Source organism: Salvelinus alpinus, chromosome 38 (assembly GCF_045679555.1).
Source record: "Salvelinus alpinus chromosome 38, SLU_Salpinus.1, whole genome shotgun sequence".
Taxonomy (NCBI): domain Eukaryota; kingdom Metazoa; phylum Chordata; class Actinopteri; order Salmoniformes; family Salmonidae; genus Salvelinus; species Salvelinus alpinus.
In genome coordinates, this window is record NC_092123.1 from 11,245,506 (window position 1) to 11,263,189 (window position 17,684).

The 17,684-nt window shown below is 42.2% G+C and overlaps 1 protein-coding gene across 15 annotated transcripts in view; it reads left to right on the plus strand.

Annotated features, from left to right (window-relative positions):
• Positions 1 to 10,173, plus strand: part of LOC139566467 (muscleblind-like protein 2a) — an 82,112-nt gene extending 71,939 nt beyond the window's left edge. For 9 of the 15 annotated variants that reach the window (XR_011673110.1, XR_011673113.1, XR_011673112.1 and 6 more), the window contains 2 exons: positions 4,316 to 4,392; positions 5,870 to 10,173. Coding sequence is in view for 6 of the 15 variants with exons in the window: in XM_071387670.1 (XP_071243771.1) it covers positions 5,870 to 5,991 (122 nt within the window). In the remaining 9 variants the exon portion in view is untranslated. The remainder of the gene's footprint in view (positions 1 to 4,315; positions 4,393 to 5,869) is intronic. The other 6 variants (XM_071387670.1, XM_071387672.1, XM_071387671.1 and 3 more) reach the window with 1 other exon arrangement.
• Positions 10,174 to 17,684: the final 7,511 nt, after the last annotated feature.

Sequence of the window (17,684 nt, forward strand, 5' to 3'; positions counted from 1 at the left end):
ATTAACAGCTAATTTGTTTTCCCATCCCCACTCAGACCTCTCCAAGACTGCTCTGTGCTATTTATTTTATTTTATTAACAATCACAGTAAGGTACTTAATTGTTACCCAGAAATGATTTGATATTGAGATTAAAACGGCTGCATTGGACCTTTTAAAGGACAGAACACACCGTAACTGATATTGGCCTGCTGGGTGTCGACGAACGGTGCTGATTCAACATGTAGCGATTTAATATGCTACCCGATGCTTTTAACCGTTCATTGACGTAGTCTGTTTTTAGCTTTTAAAGGTCATCTTGAAATACAGACAATTAGGGCTGTCCCCGACAAAAGAAAATCATTCATATGCACATTTTCGTGAAACAGTCACTGTCAAAGTCATGTGGTTAATCAAAATTCAATCTAATTGAAAATGATTCAAACCTAAAAAGTAACTTATATTGCCATTTCCAACTATGTAAAAATAGCCTACATAAAGCCAACAAATAAAACTATTGCAGCCTGCAGGTAGAAAATATCCTGATCAAAATAAATATCCTATGAATCACATTGGCTACACATGGCCTAACTGCAACTAACTTGAAACATTGTAGCAACTATTAACTTGGGTCCAGCTGAAGCTGGCGCTAGCTAACTGTATAAAATATTCTGGGCCCTCAGTTTCCCACGCCAGTGAGCTCGGGACAGACACAGCTGTAGGCTATTTGCGCAAGGGATAAGAAGCAGTGCTTGACTTGGGCAGGAGCTCACCGGAGCTGAGTACCGACACCTCTAATGTTCTACTGCTAGAGGTCCTGTTCCTCTTATAGAATATTAGCTAAAAGGTATTGTGGAGCTCCTAAATATAAACAGTACCAGCACACAAAATGAGTACCTGGAACTTATTTCCGTCCAACTCCAGCACTGATAAGCAGTAATCAGGTAGACCTATTTTATGACGTTTCCACTGAATCAGAGCATGCAATTTTTCCCTTTCACGCTGGGTGATAATCGAAAGGGAGAGAGCAGGGAAGATTTTTCAAATGCATTGAGGAACTATTGTAATTCTCAATGGATGTAAAAACAGACTTTGTTTGCTTGCTGTTTGAGCTGAAGAACACATTACTTTGAGAAGCTCCACAGGTCATTAGTGGTGGTGCGTTAAGCCAATCAGAAATACTATCAGATCCCCAAATGGGCACATGTATATGCCTACATTTGCATGCAGGCCAGTTGTCCTATAGGCCTACTTCTATGTGTGCGCGTCCTTACTCAACGTTGACAGGAGCGGTCCAAACAAAAGACAATAATTTGATTGAAAAAAAGACTGGTAAATGGAATCAAATAAACCTAAACATGTTTCTTACAAGTGTAGCATAGGTTGTGCACTCTGTGTCCACTCTGACAATGAAAACGGAAAGACTGGAATAATGATATTGAATGCATTAACAGAAATTACCATAACCAAAGTAACAAACTTTGTAGATAAGAAATGATAAGAATTAACGGTAAATGTACTACTGGTGATATACAGTACCAGCCAAAAGTTTGGACACACCTACTCATGCAAGGGCTTTTCTTTATTTGTACTATTTTCTACATTTATCAAAACTATATAACACATATGGAATCATGTAGCAACCAAAAAAAGTGTTAAACATATCAAAGCTTTGCACGCTCTTGGCATTCTCTCAACCAGCTTCACCTGGAAAGCTTTTCCAACAGTCTTGAAGGAGTTCCCACATATGCTGAGCACTTGTTGACTGCTTTTCCTTCACTCTGCGGGCCAACTCATCTCAAACCAGCTCAATTGGGTTGAGGTCAGGTGATTGTGGAGGCCAGGTCATCTGATGCAGCACTCCATCACTCTCCTTCTTGGTAGAATAGCCCTTACACAGCCTAGAGGTGTGTTGGGTCATTGTCCTATTGAAAAACAAATGATAGTCCCACTAAGCCCAAACCAGATGGGATGGCGTATCGATGCAGAAGTAAACCACAGTCAGTGTCACCAGCAAAGCACCTGCATACCATCACACATCTTCCTCCGAGCTTCACGGTGGGAACCATACATGCAAAAATCATCCATTCACCTACTCTACGTTTCACAAAGACACGGCGGTTGGAACCAAAAATCTCAAATTTGGACTCATCAGACCAAAGGACAGATTTCTACTAGTCTAATGTCCATTCCTCAAGTTTCTTGGCCAAAGCAAGTCATTTCTTCTTATTGGTGTCCTTTAGTAGTGGTTTCTTTGCAGCAATTTCACCATGAAGGCCTGATTCACGGTATCCTCTGAACAGTTGATGTTGAGATGTGTCTGTTACTTGAATTCTGTAAAGCATTTATTTGGGCTGCAATTTCTGAGGCTGGTAACTTTTAATGAACTTGTCCTCTGCAGCAGAGGTAACTCTGAGTCTTCCTTTCCTTTGGCGGTCCTCATGGGAGCCAGTTTCATCATAGCGCTTGAAGAAACTTTCAAAGATCTTGAAATTTTCCGCATTGATTGACCTTCAAGCGCTATGATGGACTGTTGTTTCTCTTTGCTTATTTGAGCTGTTTTTGCCATAATATGGACTTGGTCTTTTACCAAATAGAGATATCTTCTGTATACCCACCCCTACCTTGTCACAAAACAACTGATTGGCTCAAACGCATTAAGAAGGAAAGACATTCCACAAATTGACTTAACAAGGCACACCTGCTAATTGAAATGCATTCCAGGTGACTACCTCATGAACCTGGTTGAGAGAATGCCAATAGTGTGCAAAGCTGTAATCAAAGCCCAAGGGTGGCTACTTTGAAGAATCTCAAATATAAAATATATTTTGGTTTGTTAAACACTTTTTTGCGTTACTACATGATTCCATATGTTATTTCATAGTTTGTCTTCACTATTATTCTACAATGTAGAAAATACAAAAAATATTAGTAGGTATTAGCCCTTGAATTAGTAGGTGTATCCAAACTTTTTGACTGGTACTGTATGTAATGGAGAATTGTTATACACTAATAATCAAATGGAAACAATTCACACAATCAAGTTATGAAATAATGAATGTGCACAAATTGGCGGGAGAGTGCGCATTCTGGAGAGAGAAGTGCATTGTGCATCTGGGCGCATGGTCAATCCGACATCTGCATTGGCCTTGGCCATGCAGCATTTACGTTGATGCAGCATTTACGTTGATACAGCCTCAGCAGAAGTCAGGGCATTCATACTTCTTGCACTTCACGGAGCATTGCAGAGCTGTTGTCAAGGAAGTGAGTTTTGTTTTCTGCAGGATGTACCGCCCCCACCTACCATCAACCAATCATGTCAATGCGGAGCTATGCAGAGCCCTCCGCATTGTTACAAAATTTGGGAGGCGCATGGCGATGCGACGCAGAGCTCAGTTTGGCCTGTGGATGCATCTGGAGGCTCCGCAGTTGCGTCACACCCTCCATATGAAGCCTCCGACCACATTTTTGGATCAAGCATAAATTGTTTTAAAGTCTAGGCCTCCACAATGGAATAGTTCAGAGGGGGCACAAATGTGTATGTGTGTGTGTGTATATATATATATATATATATATATATATATATATATATATATATATATATATATATATATATATATATATATAATTTGTTACTGCTCGACTAAAACAATCTTGGTCGACCAACAGCCTAACTACCAAACAATCGACATGTCGACTAATTGGCGTTAGCCCCACAGACAGTAGTCTTGATCATAAGTACCTGCAGGTCAAACCTCTCACTGCCCTGACACGTATGTGGGGGCTCCCTCTTCTGGCTGAATTGGGAAATCCACCAAGATACAGTTGTGGGTTTTGTCACATTGGTTAGAAAAAGTAATTAGCGTAGACATTGGTTCACATATTTGCAGGATGATTGTACAATATCCCCTTTGGGGCTGCTGTCTGTAATAAGGATTTCTGTAAAGTGCCATCATAGGCACAAAAAACAATCAAGTGTCACACACAACATCATCTGGTGTTGGCTTTTCTTTTATGGTGGGCCAGGCATCCACCCCTGACCTGTCATTTCCTTTTTTCTGTCCATCATGACTAAAAGGGAAATGCCGTTATTTCAATGCCGTAGCTGGTACAGCGCATCATGGTGGTCCTCTATGCATCCGCCAGCTCATCTACTGTCTGTCTGCTTTCTAACTGAGGCCTTTCACCGCCATGATAAGCCAATGATTTGCTCTCTGTGGTCCTGTACAAAAACGACCCCTAGACCCTACCACCTAAACAATTGATCTATTTTGTATATTTTTAAGAATTGGATAGATTGTAGCTCAACCTTTTTCTCTATTACTTACACCCATCTAGTATTCTTGGATCTACGGAAGTGCCTAGGGGGGTAGAGGCAAGGGGTTTGGAGAGGGCCTCTGTCTGGGTAACCAGCGGTAAGCGACTAGGAGCCAACGGGACATCACACAACATCAATATAACATTCAGCTTTTTGTTTTGTTTTATAATTTTTTTTGCTCATAAGTCAAATGACTCCACTCGTCATTCAAATGCCTTATTATGAGCTTGCAGGATCTACATTGCATACACATACACTATATATACAAAAGTATGTGCACACCACTTCAAATTAGTGGATTTGGCTACTTCCGCCACACCCGTTGCTGACAACTGTATAACATCGAGCACATAGCAATGTAATCTCCACAGACAAACATTGGCATTAGAATGGCCTTACTGAAGAGCTCAGTGACTTTCATAGGATGCCACCTTTCCAACAAGTCAGTTTGTCAAATTTCTGCCCTGCTAGAGTTGCCCCGATCAATTGTAAGTGCTGTTATTGTGAAGTGGAACGTCTTGGAGCAGCAACGGCTCCGCCGTGAAGTGGTTGGCTTCACAAGCTCACAGAGCGGCATTGCCGAGTGCTCAAGCGTGTAGCTTGTAAAAATCGTCTCTCCTCGGTTGCAACCGTCACTACCAAGTTCCAAACTGCCTCTGGAAGCAATGTCAGCACAATAACTGTTAGTCTGGAGCTTCATGAAATGGGTTTCCATGGCCGAGCAGCCGCACACATGCCTAAGATCACCATGCACAATGCCAAGTGTCAGCTGGAGTGGTGTAACGCTCGCCGCCATTGGACTGTGGAGAAGTGGAAACGCGTTCTCTGGAGTAATGAATCACGCTTCACCATCTGCCAGTCTGACGGAAAAATCTGGGTTTGGTGGATGCCTGGAGAATGCTACCTTCCGAATGCATAGTGCCAACTGTAAGTTTTGGTGGAGGAGGAATAATGGTCTGGGGCAGTTTTTCATGGTTCGGGCCCCTTAGTTCTAGTGAAGGGAGATCTTAACGCTACAGCATACAATGACATTCTAGACGATTCTGTGCTTCCAACTTTGTGGTGACAGTTTGGGAAAGGCCCTTTCCTGTTTCAGCATGACAATGCCCCTGTGCACAAAGTGAGGTCCATACAGAAATGATTTGTCAAGATCGGTGTGGAAGAACTTGACTGGCCTGCACGCCGTACCTGACGTCAAAGGGAGAGGGACCAACTCCATATTAATGCCCATGTTTTGGAATGAGATGCTCGACTAGCAGGTGTCCACATACTTTGTCATCTAGTGTATGTTAGGGATTGTTTTTTTTAGCCACCCTACAACGACAATCTGGCTCTTGTGCAATCTTTCCTGGATTCCTTGCATCCTCTCTTCTCGCCTCTTTCTCAAAAGGCATTGGAGAAGGTCAGAGGGAACTTGGATCTTCTCCTCCAATATGGTTGAGAAGAAGGTGAGGGGATCAGATGTGAGGAATCACGGAAAGATTAAATGAGATGGAGCCAATCATTTGAAAAGGTTTAGACAATGAACTGATGTTTTTGTTTTCCATTTTTCTTTTTCTTCACCTCTCCCGCAGATTATCCTGAAGTAACTGTCAGGATGGAAATGGAGTGTCAAGAAGCTGCCCTACAAAGCCCAAAACAGCCCTTCTTCTGTACATACTACCTTCCCCTTCCACTACAGCAACCTGCATGCTAAGAGTGTAATACTACCAATTAACCATAAGACTTGAGTGCTGGTGTAAGAAGATACACACAACAAAAATATGTATATGTATTGCTAGGAAACTATTGCCATGAAAATTATGACAAAAAAATTATATGTACTGAACTACATACACTTAGTGGAGAGATGGTGATGAGTTCATTTTAACTATTGTTTTCTCTGTTAAAGTAATATGGGTCTTTTATATTTTGTTTTCAAAACGGAACCTCGATCTGCACAAATGTTCACCCTTTGAAAACACCTTATTTGCACTATAAGAGAACTAGTGCTTATTGTCAAAAGTGCTTAATTGTTTTAAACAGGAGAGTCACAGAGAAGCCCCTGGTTGCAACTGGCGCTCCAGACCAAGCTAGAAGGGATTGTTTTACTTTTTGTTTGTTTTAATTATTTTTAAAAAGACAAATGTTAGGGCAGACTATATGCTTATGTTTACTCAATGACTGTCCTCTTAATGATGATTTGAACGTGCTCCCCCACCCCCCATCACCCCTTTAAAACGGTGTGGTATGCGCTCCATATGAACCACTTGCCAACATTTAATCTCTGGAAAACCAACGGCTTGCCAAACGAATGTCATCGCGACTGACAGATTGACGGACAGAAGCGATCTGCAAGGAAACAGACGTGGAACAGCTTCGTGGCCAAAACGTGCAGTCGGGCCTCGTTTTTATGCACGTCTGGGGGATAAAATAACCTAGAATTTCAATTTCTTCTCCTTTGTTAAATTTTCAGTTTTACTTTTGGATGGGTGCTGACATTGGCTTGTGGGTGTATTTGTGTATGTGGTTGGTTGGGTGGGAGCCTCAGATGGGTCGGTGTTGGGGAGAGTTATACTGGCATCAGGGAGTGCTACTAGCCTATATGGCTCCGGTTTGTGTGCCAAGGGCTTAACGAAAGCTTGCGGGTGGCTGAAAGCATGTGGCGGGAGGGAGCCTCAGCCTGATGGGCCAAGCCATGGACATCTGCCAGCAGACTGGAACAGACAGACTAAGTCCACCAGCGGCCCCAAAGTCAAGACCACAGGGACAAGGCCTTTGGGGGAGTTAGGGGTGGGGCTAGAAGGAGGGATAAGGGTGAGATCGGCTAGGGGTGAAACAAGTGCTACGACTCAACAAAAAAAAGGTGCATTCGAAGATGCTAGTCATTGTCGTGAGATGACTTTAAGTTTTTGACTGGAGGGCTATCTGTGACTGTCAGTCGTCACCCTGCTATCACCGAGAATCCTGTTTCTATTTGAGAAAAACTGTAGAAGTGCCTAAAAATCCTTTAACTTTAAAACAACAAGCATCTGGAGAAACATACTTTGTCAAAGAAAAAACAAGAATATACAAAAGGATGGTTCAAGCAAAGTTCCCAAAAGTATGTTGACCTATTTAGAGAAAAGACTATTCACTTTTCATGCAGATGCCATGGTTAAAGCAGTACCCTAGTGTTATTGTAAACAAATATTTAACACGACAAAAAGTAACTTTCTGAAAAGAAAATATATAAACTAACCAAGATAGCTTGGTAGAATGTTTGATAAATATTTCATGATGTAATATTTTGTTCTTACCATAGGTTTTTAGTAGTTTACATTGGAAAAAGTGATTGAGAATACAGGAAATTGTGACGTGTGTGTGATGTATGTAACGTGTCTCATACTTTGAGAATTTATATTCATGGTTGTAGCAGCAATGTATTCACGTTTATTTCAATTTGTTTTATGATGTTAAGCATCATGGTATGTGTGTCACCAGAACAATCTGTTATTGTATGCCATGATATAGTTAATAGTGTACTAGCATTGTTTAAACCAACCTCCACGTTATTACCTAATATGTTTTATGAGACGTATGTATTTTGACTCAATCACATTTCTTGATACTACACAACCAATTATTTACCTTGTGTATATGTGTGTTCAACAAAAAAGATCAGAATCATGACATTTTCATGGCGCTTGATCGACACAGACAATCCACAACGAGACACCTTTGGTTAAAAAATAATATGGCACTGGTCTTAGAATTATTCTTTCTTTCTTTTTGTTCACTTTCACTGAGATTTTCTTCTAAAAAGTTACAGTTTTAATGTAATTTTTGGTGTGGAAGGTGATCGAAGATATTTTTTGGGTAATTTATCGTATTTTATTGTTTTGTCAAAAGAGTCAGAATGATGTAACCTATTCTATTTTGAAATGAATGTAATTTATTGAGCTGTGCGTCCCTACAAGGTCTGGTCTCTAGTCAGCCAATGAGATGCAGATCAGGAGCAAGGGGGTGGAGTCTTAAAAAGCCACCAATAGAATGCTACTGGATCTCCCTTGCCTTGTCATCAACACAGTTCATCACATTACAGTAATGAGCAAGGCTTTAGAATTGCTTATATTGTTCAACAAAAAAAGAGAAAAGAAAATAAGAATGTTAATTGTATAGGTGACATTTTACCCAAAAAATAATTTTAAAAATATGTACTTTTCACTAGTATTTCATAACAATATTAAGTTGTTGCTGTGGCAACATAAAGTTGCAATTACTAAAGTTCTGTATTTTTGTAAATTATCTAATCGTTAAGTTTACTTTTTTTTCTAGAACACTGCACACATCACTAGATTGTAAAGCAGATTTCAACATTTCTTATTTGTCGTGATTATGACAATTTTCCTTAGCAGCCTCTGTAAAGGTGTAACTTTAACACTTAACATGTAATAGACAAAGTTACCAATGATATTTAGGATGAAATTATAACAAATGATCTATTAATTGAATAGTTATGATGTACAACTTTTCCCCTGAGAAAGGACCACTGGTTTCATGCACACCAATGGAAAAGTATTTAGGAATGTAGTTTGTTAAATTGTTTATCATCAGTTAAGGATTGCACTTCTTCCGGTAAAATAAAACATTTCATTATTACCGATGAAAATGTCATTAGGTATGGCAAAGTTACTATACACCAGTAATACAGTAATTCTGTATAATAGTCACTACCAGTTCGTATCACAGAAATAACCTTTGAACATCTTGCATGAAAAAAATAAGTTTTTATTAATAAACGATAACCTACTGAATGTTTCTAGTTATACCGAAAAACACAAAAAATAGTCTGCACATGAGACACAATTCCAAGTTGTCCTCAAATGGGGTCATGGTTGTGCCCAAGAGAATGGAATTGTGCTGAGAAATGTAATTTATTTAAATGAAATGTGTTGACATTGACTGACTGATGATAAGAGAAAAAGATATAAGCACTTGGGTCAGCTGAGCAGACACGGCTTATCCAAACACTTTGCCTTGTCGTTAGTCCATCGTGCTTAAGGTTTTATGTTCCAGAGCTATTAAAAATAAACTTTTAAAGGCTGTAAACTGGTCTCTGCTGAACAGACTTTTTTGTTTATATATATATATATATAATGCTAAAATGTAAACTTAAAACAATTTTTATTTATATACATAAATTAAATTGTTTGAAGTTTTTACTTTTTTGCATTTTTAAAAGGTGAGGCCAAAAGGATTGACTGCTGTACAGAAAGCAGTCTTGTGTTCTAAGCCCCGTTTGAATACTTTAATAACACACCCTTCCTTACTTTCTGATCTAACACTATTTGGTAGGTGTAAGCAACAGTTCTATCACATAGCTTTCCCCAATCCGGCCATGTCAGATTAGGTATTTCTTCAAGGAAGTGGGAAGGAACGATGCTTTTGTTAAAGTATTGGAACAGGGCCCTATTATGTCCTTGTAGAGAGCTTGACGATGAGGGCTGTGGCCAACATGCGATGCTGAATGGTCCCTAAAAGGACTGCCGCCAGGGTCGTATTCACTAGGAAGCAAACGTGCCGAAACGGAAGGGACTAACTGAACTTGTCCAATAAGAAACGCTTGTTTTCGTTTAACATTGCAAAATGTTTCGCTACAGTGTGCACTATTGAATATTACCCAGGTAATGAATTGAGACTGCTTTGCCATCAGAAATGCAGTATCCCATCTACTTTGCAAAAAAATATATATAAAGAGTAAAAGACAAGACCCTCATTGGATTTTTAGTTTTGATGTAACCATTTTTCTGTTTTCTTTGTGCGTATAGTTTGTGCTATTTTATGTTACTATAGTCAAATGTTTTGGTTCCAGCAAGATAGTGTAAAATCTATTGAAATAAAGAAAAAATGGAAAGGACGTTTGTTGAAATTACCTTATTTATGTGAATAATGACTGCGATATGCGCTTGTCTTACCTACCTTAGTTGAATGCCCTAACTGTATGTCGCTCTGGACAAGTGTATGCTAATGGCCAAAATGTAAAAATGAATAATGCTCTTATGGACATGGTGAATGACAGACATGCTACAACAGGGTTCCCCAACTGGCGGCCCATGGGCCGAATTTGGCCCGCGGCTGATATTGTGGCCCAACGTTTTCTAAGTAAAACATTTTATTTATTTTTAATATTTTATTGTTGGACATAAGACTATAAAAATTACACAAATCAGCTCCAAGTGATTTACAATTTGGAAATCTTTTCCAAAGTATCCCCCACACATGTAAGGTTTGAAATTACTGTTTTAGTCAAATATATCTGTTTTGTTTTCTTGCGGTCAATTTGCAGTCTACAAATGATTTGTAATTATGTTCCAGCCCCCTGACCATTCGCTCAGGAAAAAATTGTCCCGCAGCTGAATGTAGTTGATGATCCCTGTGCTACAACATGCATGTTGCAGATCAATAGATACGAGGAACAAAGAAAAAAAACATTTCAGAATGCACGACAAGATTCAATTTTTTTTGTCCATTTCATGAAGCCCTTTTTACATAAGCAGTTTGCATAAAGTTTTACAGTTACACGGTCTAGACCGCAAAGAGGAACCAATGCAGCAGAAGCGAAAGCACAGTGGCCAGGAAAAACTCCCTAATATATATATATATTGTTCATTTATAGTTTAAAGTTCTAAAGTTTGTCTTGTTGCTTAATTGACCAAGGAGCAGGACCATTTTAAATAACTGCCACTGTATTCCTGTGGTTCTCATTCAAACCTTGTGGTTCAAATCCATGTTCATTTTATGCCAATTTAAAAAATTGTTATAATTCAAAAAGTATAAATATGATACAAAATCGGAATGTAGACAATCTAAGTTGGGTCAGTCTGAACGTCTCAACGTTGGTTTGGTGTTGATAGCTTAAATAGTGAAAGAGGAGATGGGTTTAGAATTATTTTTTATCATTAATGCATTGGGAGCTCATTTAATATTGTTGTAATACAAAAAGTATACATGCTTTCAAAAATATTTTCTTAGGCAATCTAAATTGGGTCAGTCTGTACATTTGGAAGTTGGTTTTGTGTTAATCGCTTTAGTTTGAACCTTCTGACAGTTCTGTGGCAGTTCTTCCGCCATTGAAATGAATGGACGTCCGTCTGCACATGTCAACATTGATTTGGGGTTTGTAGCATAAATGGTTCAAGAACAGTGGAGGATCCAACATGGAAGTGTGTATGGGCATTGTTGGTTTGGGTCTGTTGGTGGGAATGCAAAGCTTTGCTAGTGTGTTTTGAAGCTTTTGGAGGTAGAACAAAACTCATGCTATGACACTTAGGTGGATACAGAATTGTTTGAGCAGCTGAGGTAGATTGTATGGACAAAAACAAATGTTGCTTTTTACATTTTGTAGTGCCTTCTCACTACATGATAGGTATAGTTCTGACATTACAATTTCACCTTACCTGCGCCAGGTATGAACACCATCTAGAAAAAATGTAAGGAGAGCCGCACACTCTAGCTCAGATGCAATAATTGAGTAACCTAATATCCAACGTTTTGACAGACAAGCTGTCTTCATCAGGGTATAATGACAAACACTGCAGGGTGACTAGTTTATATAGTGTCAAAGGGACACACACAGGTGTCTGTAATCATGGCCGAGTGTGGCCTGATATCATTGGTTAATTCTCAGATGTAAAAAATAATATACCAAAAACATGAATGGATAGCATATGATCACAGATACAATTTGGCTACAAAGGCCTACAAACATTTACAATAGCAAAATCACAATAATGGCTTCATATCAAAGTCTACGTTGAGACCGAAGGGAGCAAGGGTCTTTTAAATTAAAGATCCAGGCAGCCTCTCGTTTTAACAATAAATTGTCGAGGTCACCCGGTGACATGTTCAAAGCCGACATAACGTAGGGACGAAATCGAGTTGTTTGCTTCCAAAAAGTGGGCCGCAACTGGATAAGTCGAGTTTTTGTACCTAATGGTGCTACGATGCTCCGAGATTCGTACTTTTAATTCGTGCTTTGTTAAACCCACATCATTTTTATATCTAACAATTAACCAATGATATCAGGCCATGATTACCAGTGATGCCAATTTAGCAATTTTGTTGCTAGATTTAGACACTTTTCAGACTACCCTGGCAACAAATTTAGCTACTTAAAAAAAGGGAACTTTTAGCAACTTTTGAAAAGTGACCCAAACGCTAAAATGCACGCATTTTCCCTCAAAATGACACACACGATTTTCTCTGTCACACTCAAGTCACAACACACTTGCCTGGCTGCAAAGTGCATTGTGAGTGACGTCAGCAGCATCAGGCGCTCAGCTCGTGCACAGGCAGCAGCAGGCCAGCACGTGATTTAGCAACTTTTAGCAACAAATCAACCTGCCTCTAGCAACTTACCCTGAAAATTAGTTGGCAACACTGATGATTACAGACACCTGTGTGTCCTTTGATACTATATAAACTAGTCACCCTGCAGTGTTTGTCATTATACCCTGATGAAGACCGCGTGTCTGTCGAAACGTTGGATATTATGTTATTAAATTATTGCATCTGAGCTCCTAGAGTGTGCGGCTCCTTTAATTTTTCAAGTGTTCAACTCCGCTAGCCAGCACCTCACCTAAATAGGTGTGTGTTACTTTCGTCTCAAAAAAATATCTATAACAAGTATGGAGATCGCATATGACTAGTTCCAGGTAAAAGAACATTCTAGACCATGTATAAAGGTCACATAACCAGTTTCACAGCTCCAGGCAAGAGAACATTCGAGTCTAGGTATAGAGATCGAATAACCAATTTCACAATGTGTACTATATATCCATTATACTGGTGTAAAACGTTGTGATAATCAAGTAAGAACAGTACTGTAATCTGACACTTTTGTTTGTATTACTGTGCAGCTAGTAGTAGGAACCAATATCATTTGATGAGCAAGGTATATCGCAATATCTTTTTATCCTTTGTCTTTGCAAACAGTCTATAACAACCGTCATAAGCACACTGTTTTTTCTTTGATGAATAAACTCTGTCTCTGTTACAGTATAACATATATTGTGCTATGAAAACTCATGTATACAGAAATATATTTTGTGTAAGCAGATTTATATTTAACCGGGCAGAAAGTAACATTTTTTTTTATTTTTTTTAACGAATTACTCAGATCGCTAGAGACGCCATATGTTATGGCAAACAACTTGCATATGTCCTCTACCATTTATCAACTGTAATTTAATTTCTATTAAATATACCGAGAACAGAACAACCGTAATGTTACTTTTGTACCTGCCAGCGGGGTGGGAGTAACACAGCCTTGGGATTGAAGTAACAGCTGGTGAGAAGTGCACAATATCTGTCTTATCTTCATGTTTCTGGTTTGTAATGCTCGTTACTTTAAACAAATGTACTATTCGACATAGTTTCATGTGTGTCAATTTGAATAATTATTGATTATTCATTTTATTGATATTATTTGATATTATTATTTGAATAATTAATAATTACTGAAAGAACCATGCGTCAACATTGCAATGTTGCGCAACCACAATATTTTGACATAAGGAAATTGACCACTAGAATCATAAAGATTTATATTTTTAACCACTAATGTGTTGATAAAAGCTTATGTGAGAAGATGATCCTCCAAGTCAATTGATTAATGCATAATTCTAATATCATATATAATTTTCAAACATTCAGTCACTTGTTGATATTTTGCTAACATTATAAAAGCAATATGAACTAGAGGAGACAATGGCCTGTGCTGAAACATTTTATTTTATTTTATTCAAGGTCATCAGTTTACTTTCGCACAGAATTCTACAGGAGAATTCCAGGCCATCCGTCTGTGAGCTGAAGCATAGCTGGTTCATGCAGCAAGACAATGACCCAAAACACACAAGCAAGTCTACATCAGAATGGCTGAAAAGCAACAAATGTAACGTTTTGGAATGGCCTAGTCAAAGTCCAGACTAAACCCGATTTTGAGATGTTATGGGAATACCTGAAGAGAACAATTCATGCTCAAAAACCCACAAATGTCTCAGAGTTAAAGCAGTTCAGCGTTGAAGAGTGTGCCAAAAATCACCCACGGCAATGTTACTGATCAACAACTACAGGAAGTGTTTGGTTGCAGTCATTGCAGCTAAAGGTGGCACGACTGTCACGTTCTGACCAAAGTTCTTGTGTGTTTTGCTTGTTTTAGTGTTGGTCAGGACGTGAGCTGGATGGGCATTCTATGTTGTGTGTCTAGTTTGTCTGTTTCTATGTTTGGCCTAATATGGTTCCCAATCAGAGGCAGGTGTTGTGTGTTGTCTCTGATTGGGAATCATATATAGGTGGCTTGTTTTGTGTTGGGATTTTGTGGGTGGTTGTTTCCTGTCTCTGTGTTTTCTCTGCACCAGCTAGGACTGTATCGGTTTGCCACATTTTGTTATTTTTGTAATTGTTAAGTGTTCACTTTTTATCATTATTAAATATGTTGAGCACCAACTACGCTGCGTCTTGGTCCGATCCCTGCTACACCTCCTCTTCTCTTGAAGAGAGGGAAGGCTGCCGTTACAGAACCACCCACCAATCTCGGACCAAGCAGCGTAGCAACGGGCAGCAGCGACAGCAGCAGCGAGTTCAGGAGTGGACATGGGAGGATGAGCTGGACGGTAAAGGACCCTGGGCACAGCCAGAGGAATGTCGCCGCCCCAAAGCAGAGCTGGAGGCAGCAAAAGCAGAGAGGCGGCATTATGAGGCGCTAGCAAGGCAGAGCGGCTGGAAGCCCGAGAGGCTCCCCCAAAAATGTATTGGGGGGGGGGGGGGGGGGGGCTAAAGGGGTGTGTAGCTGGGTCAAGTAGGAGACTTGAGCCAACTCCCCCTGCTTACCGTAAGGAGCCAAGGATGGAACCAGAGCCAGTGAGGGCGGTATTGGAGGTGAGCGAAGTAGAGACTGTGAAGGATCTAATGGGGAAATTGGAGGAGAGAGAAATGAGGGATTTGCTGGTTTGGTGCATGAGGCACGACATCCGCCCGACGGAACATGTCGGGGATTTGATGTCACCTGAGTCAGCTCTCCATACTCGTCCTGAGGTGCGGGCTAGCCGTCTGGTGAAGACTGTGCCAGCCTCACGCACCAGGCCTCCTGTGCGCCTTCCTAGCCCTGCACGTCCTGTGCCAGCTCAGCGCACCAGCTCTCCTGTGGCAGCCCCATGCACCAGCTCTCCGGTGCCGGCGCCACGTACCAGGCCTCCAGTTCCAGCACCCCGCACTCGCCTTGAGGTGCGTGCCCTCAGCCCAGTACCATCGGTGCCAACACCACGCACCAGGCTTCCTGTGCGTCTCCAGAACTCTGTTCCTCCTCCACACACTCTCCCTGTGGTGCGTGTCTCCAGCCCGGTACCACCAGTTCCGGCACCACGCACCAAGCTTACTGTGCGTATCCAGAGCCCTGTACGCACTGTTCCTTCTCCCCGCACTCGCCCTGAGGTGCGTGCCCTCAGCCCGGTACCACCAGTGCCGGTACCACGCACCAGGTGTATAGTGCGCCTCAAGAGTCCAGTGTGCCCTGTTCCTGCTCCCCGCACTAGCCTTGAGGTGCATGTCTACAAACCGGTACCACCAGTTCCGGCAACACGCACCAGGCCTACTGTGCGCCTCAGCAGGTCTGAACTGCCTGCCTGCCCAGCGCCGTCTGAGCTGCCTGCCTGCCCAGCGCCGTCTGAGCTGCCTCCCTGCCCAGCGCCGTCTGAGCTGCCTGCCTACCCAGCGCCATCTGGGCTGCCTGCCTGCCCAGCGCCATCTGAGCCGTCCGTCTGCCCAGCGCCATCTGAGCCGTCCGTCTGCCCAGCGCCATCTGAGCCGTCCGTCTGCCCAGCGCCATCTGAGCCATCCGTCTGCCCAGCGCCATCTGAGCCATCCGTCTGCCCAGCGCCATCTGAGCCGCCCGTCTGTCCCGAGCCGTCAGAGCCGCCCGTCTGTCCCGAGCCATTAGAGCCGCCCGTCTGTCCCGAGCTATTAGAGCCCGCCGTCTGTCCCGAGCCATTAGAGCCGCCCGTCTGTCCCGAGCCATTAGAGCCGTCCGTCTGTCCCGAGCCATTAGAGCCGTCCGTCAGTCAGGAGCCGCTAGAGCCGTCCGTCAGTCAGGAGCCGCCAGCCAGTCAGGAGCCGCCAGAGCCGCCAGCCAGTCAGGAGCCGCCAGAGCCGCCAGCCAGTCAGGAGCCGCCAGAGCCGCCAGCCAGTCAGGAGCCGCCAGAGCCGCCAGCCAGTCAGGAGCCGCCAGAGCCGCCAGCCAGTCAGGAGCCGCCAGAGCTGCCCTCCAGTCATGAGCTGCCCTCCAGTCATGAGCTGCCCTCCAGTCATGAGCTGCCCTCCAGTCCGGAGCTGCCATTCAGTCCGGAGCTGCCATTCAGTCCGGAGCTACCTCTCTGTCCGGAGCTACCTCTCTGTCCTGAGCTACCTCTCTGTCCTAAGCTACCTCTCGGTTCGGAGCTGTCTCCTCAGTCTGATGGGGCCCTTTGTGAGGGTTCCTAGGACAAGGTCGGCGACGAGGGTCCGCCACTCAAAGGACACTAAGGAGGGGGACAAAGACAATGGTGGAGTGGTGTCCTCGTCCAGCGCCGGAGCCGCCACCGCGGACAGATGCCCACCCAGACCCTCCCCTAGAGTTTTAGGGGGTGCGTTCGGAGTCCGCACCTCAGGAGGGGGGTACTGTCACGTTCTGACCATAGTTCTTGTGTGTTTTGCTTGTTTTAGTGTTGGTCAGGACGTGAGCTGGGTGGGCATTCTATGTTATGTGTCTAGTTTGTCTGTTTCTATGTTTGGCCTAATATGGTTCCCAATCAGAGGCAGGTGTTGTGTGTTGTCTCTGATTGGGAATCATATATAGGTGGCTTGTTCTGTGTTGGGATTTTGTGGGTGGTTGTTTCCTGTCTCTGTGTTTTCTCTGCACCAGCTAGGACTGTATCGGTTTGCCACATTTTGTTATTTTTGTAATTGTTAAGTGTTCACTGTTTATCATTATTAAATATGTTGAGCACCAACTACGCTGCGTCTTGGTCCGATCCCTGCTACACCTCCTCTTCTCTTGAAGAGAGGGAAGGCTGCCGTTACAACGACCAGTTATTGAGTGTATGCGGGCAACTACTTTTTCACACAGGGGCATTGGGTGTTGTATAACTTTGCTTATGAAATAAATATGTAATTGTTGTGTTATTTCTTCACTACTTTATCTAATATTAGGTTTTGGTTGAAGATCTGATAAAAAGATATATGCACAAGTCGAGAATATCAGAAAAGGGGGCTTTTTCACGGCACTGTACACTCCTCCGAATCCCTTTTGGTTAATAATTCAGCGAAACATGGTCAGACTGGTCTGGTTTCTTTTGCAGGGAGTTTGTCTTCCACATTAGGAACGTGATGAAAATA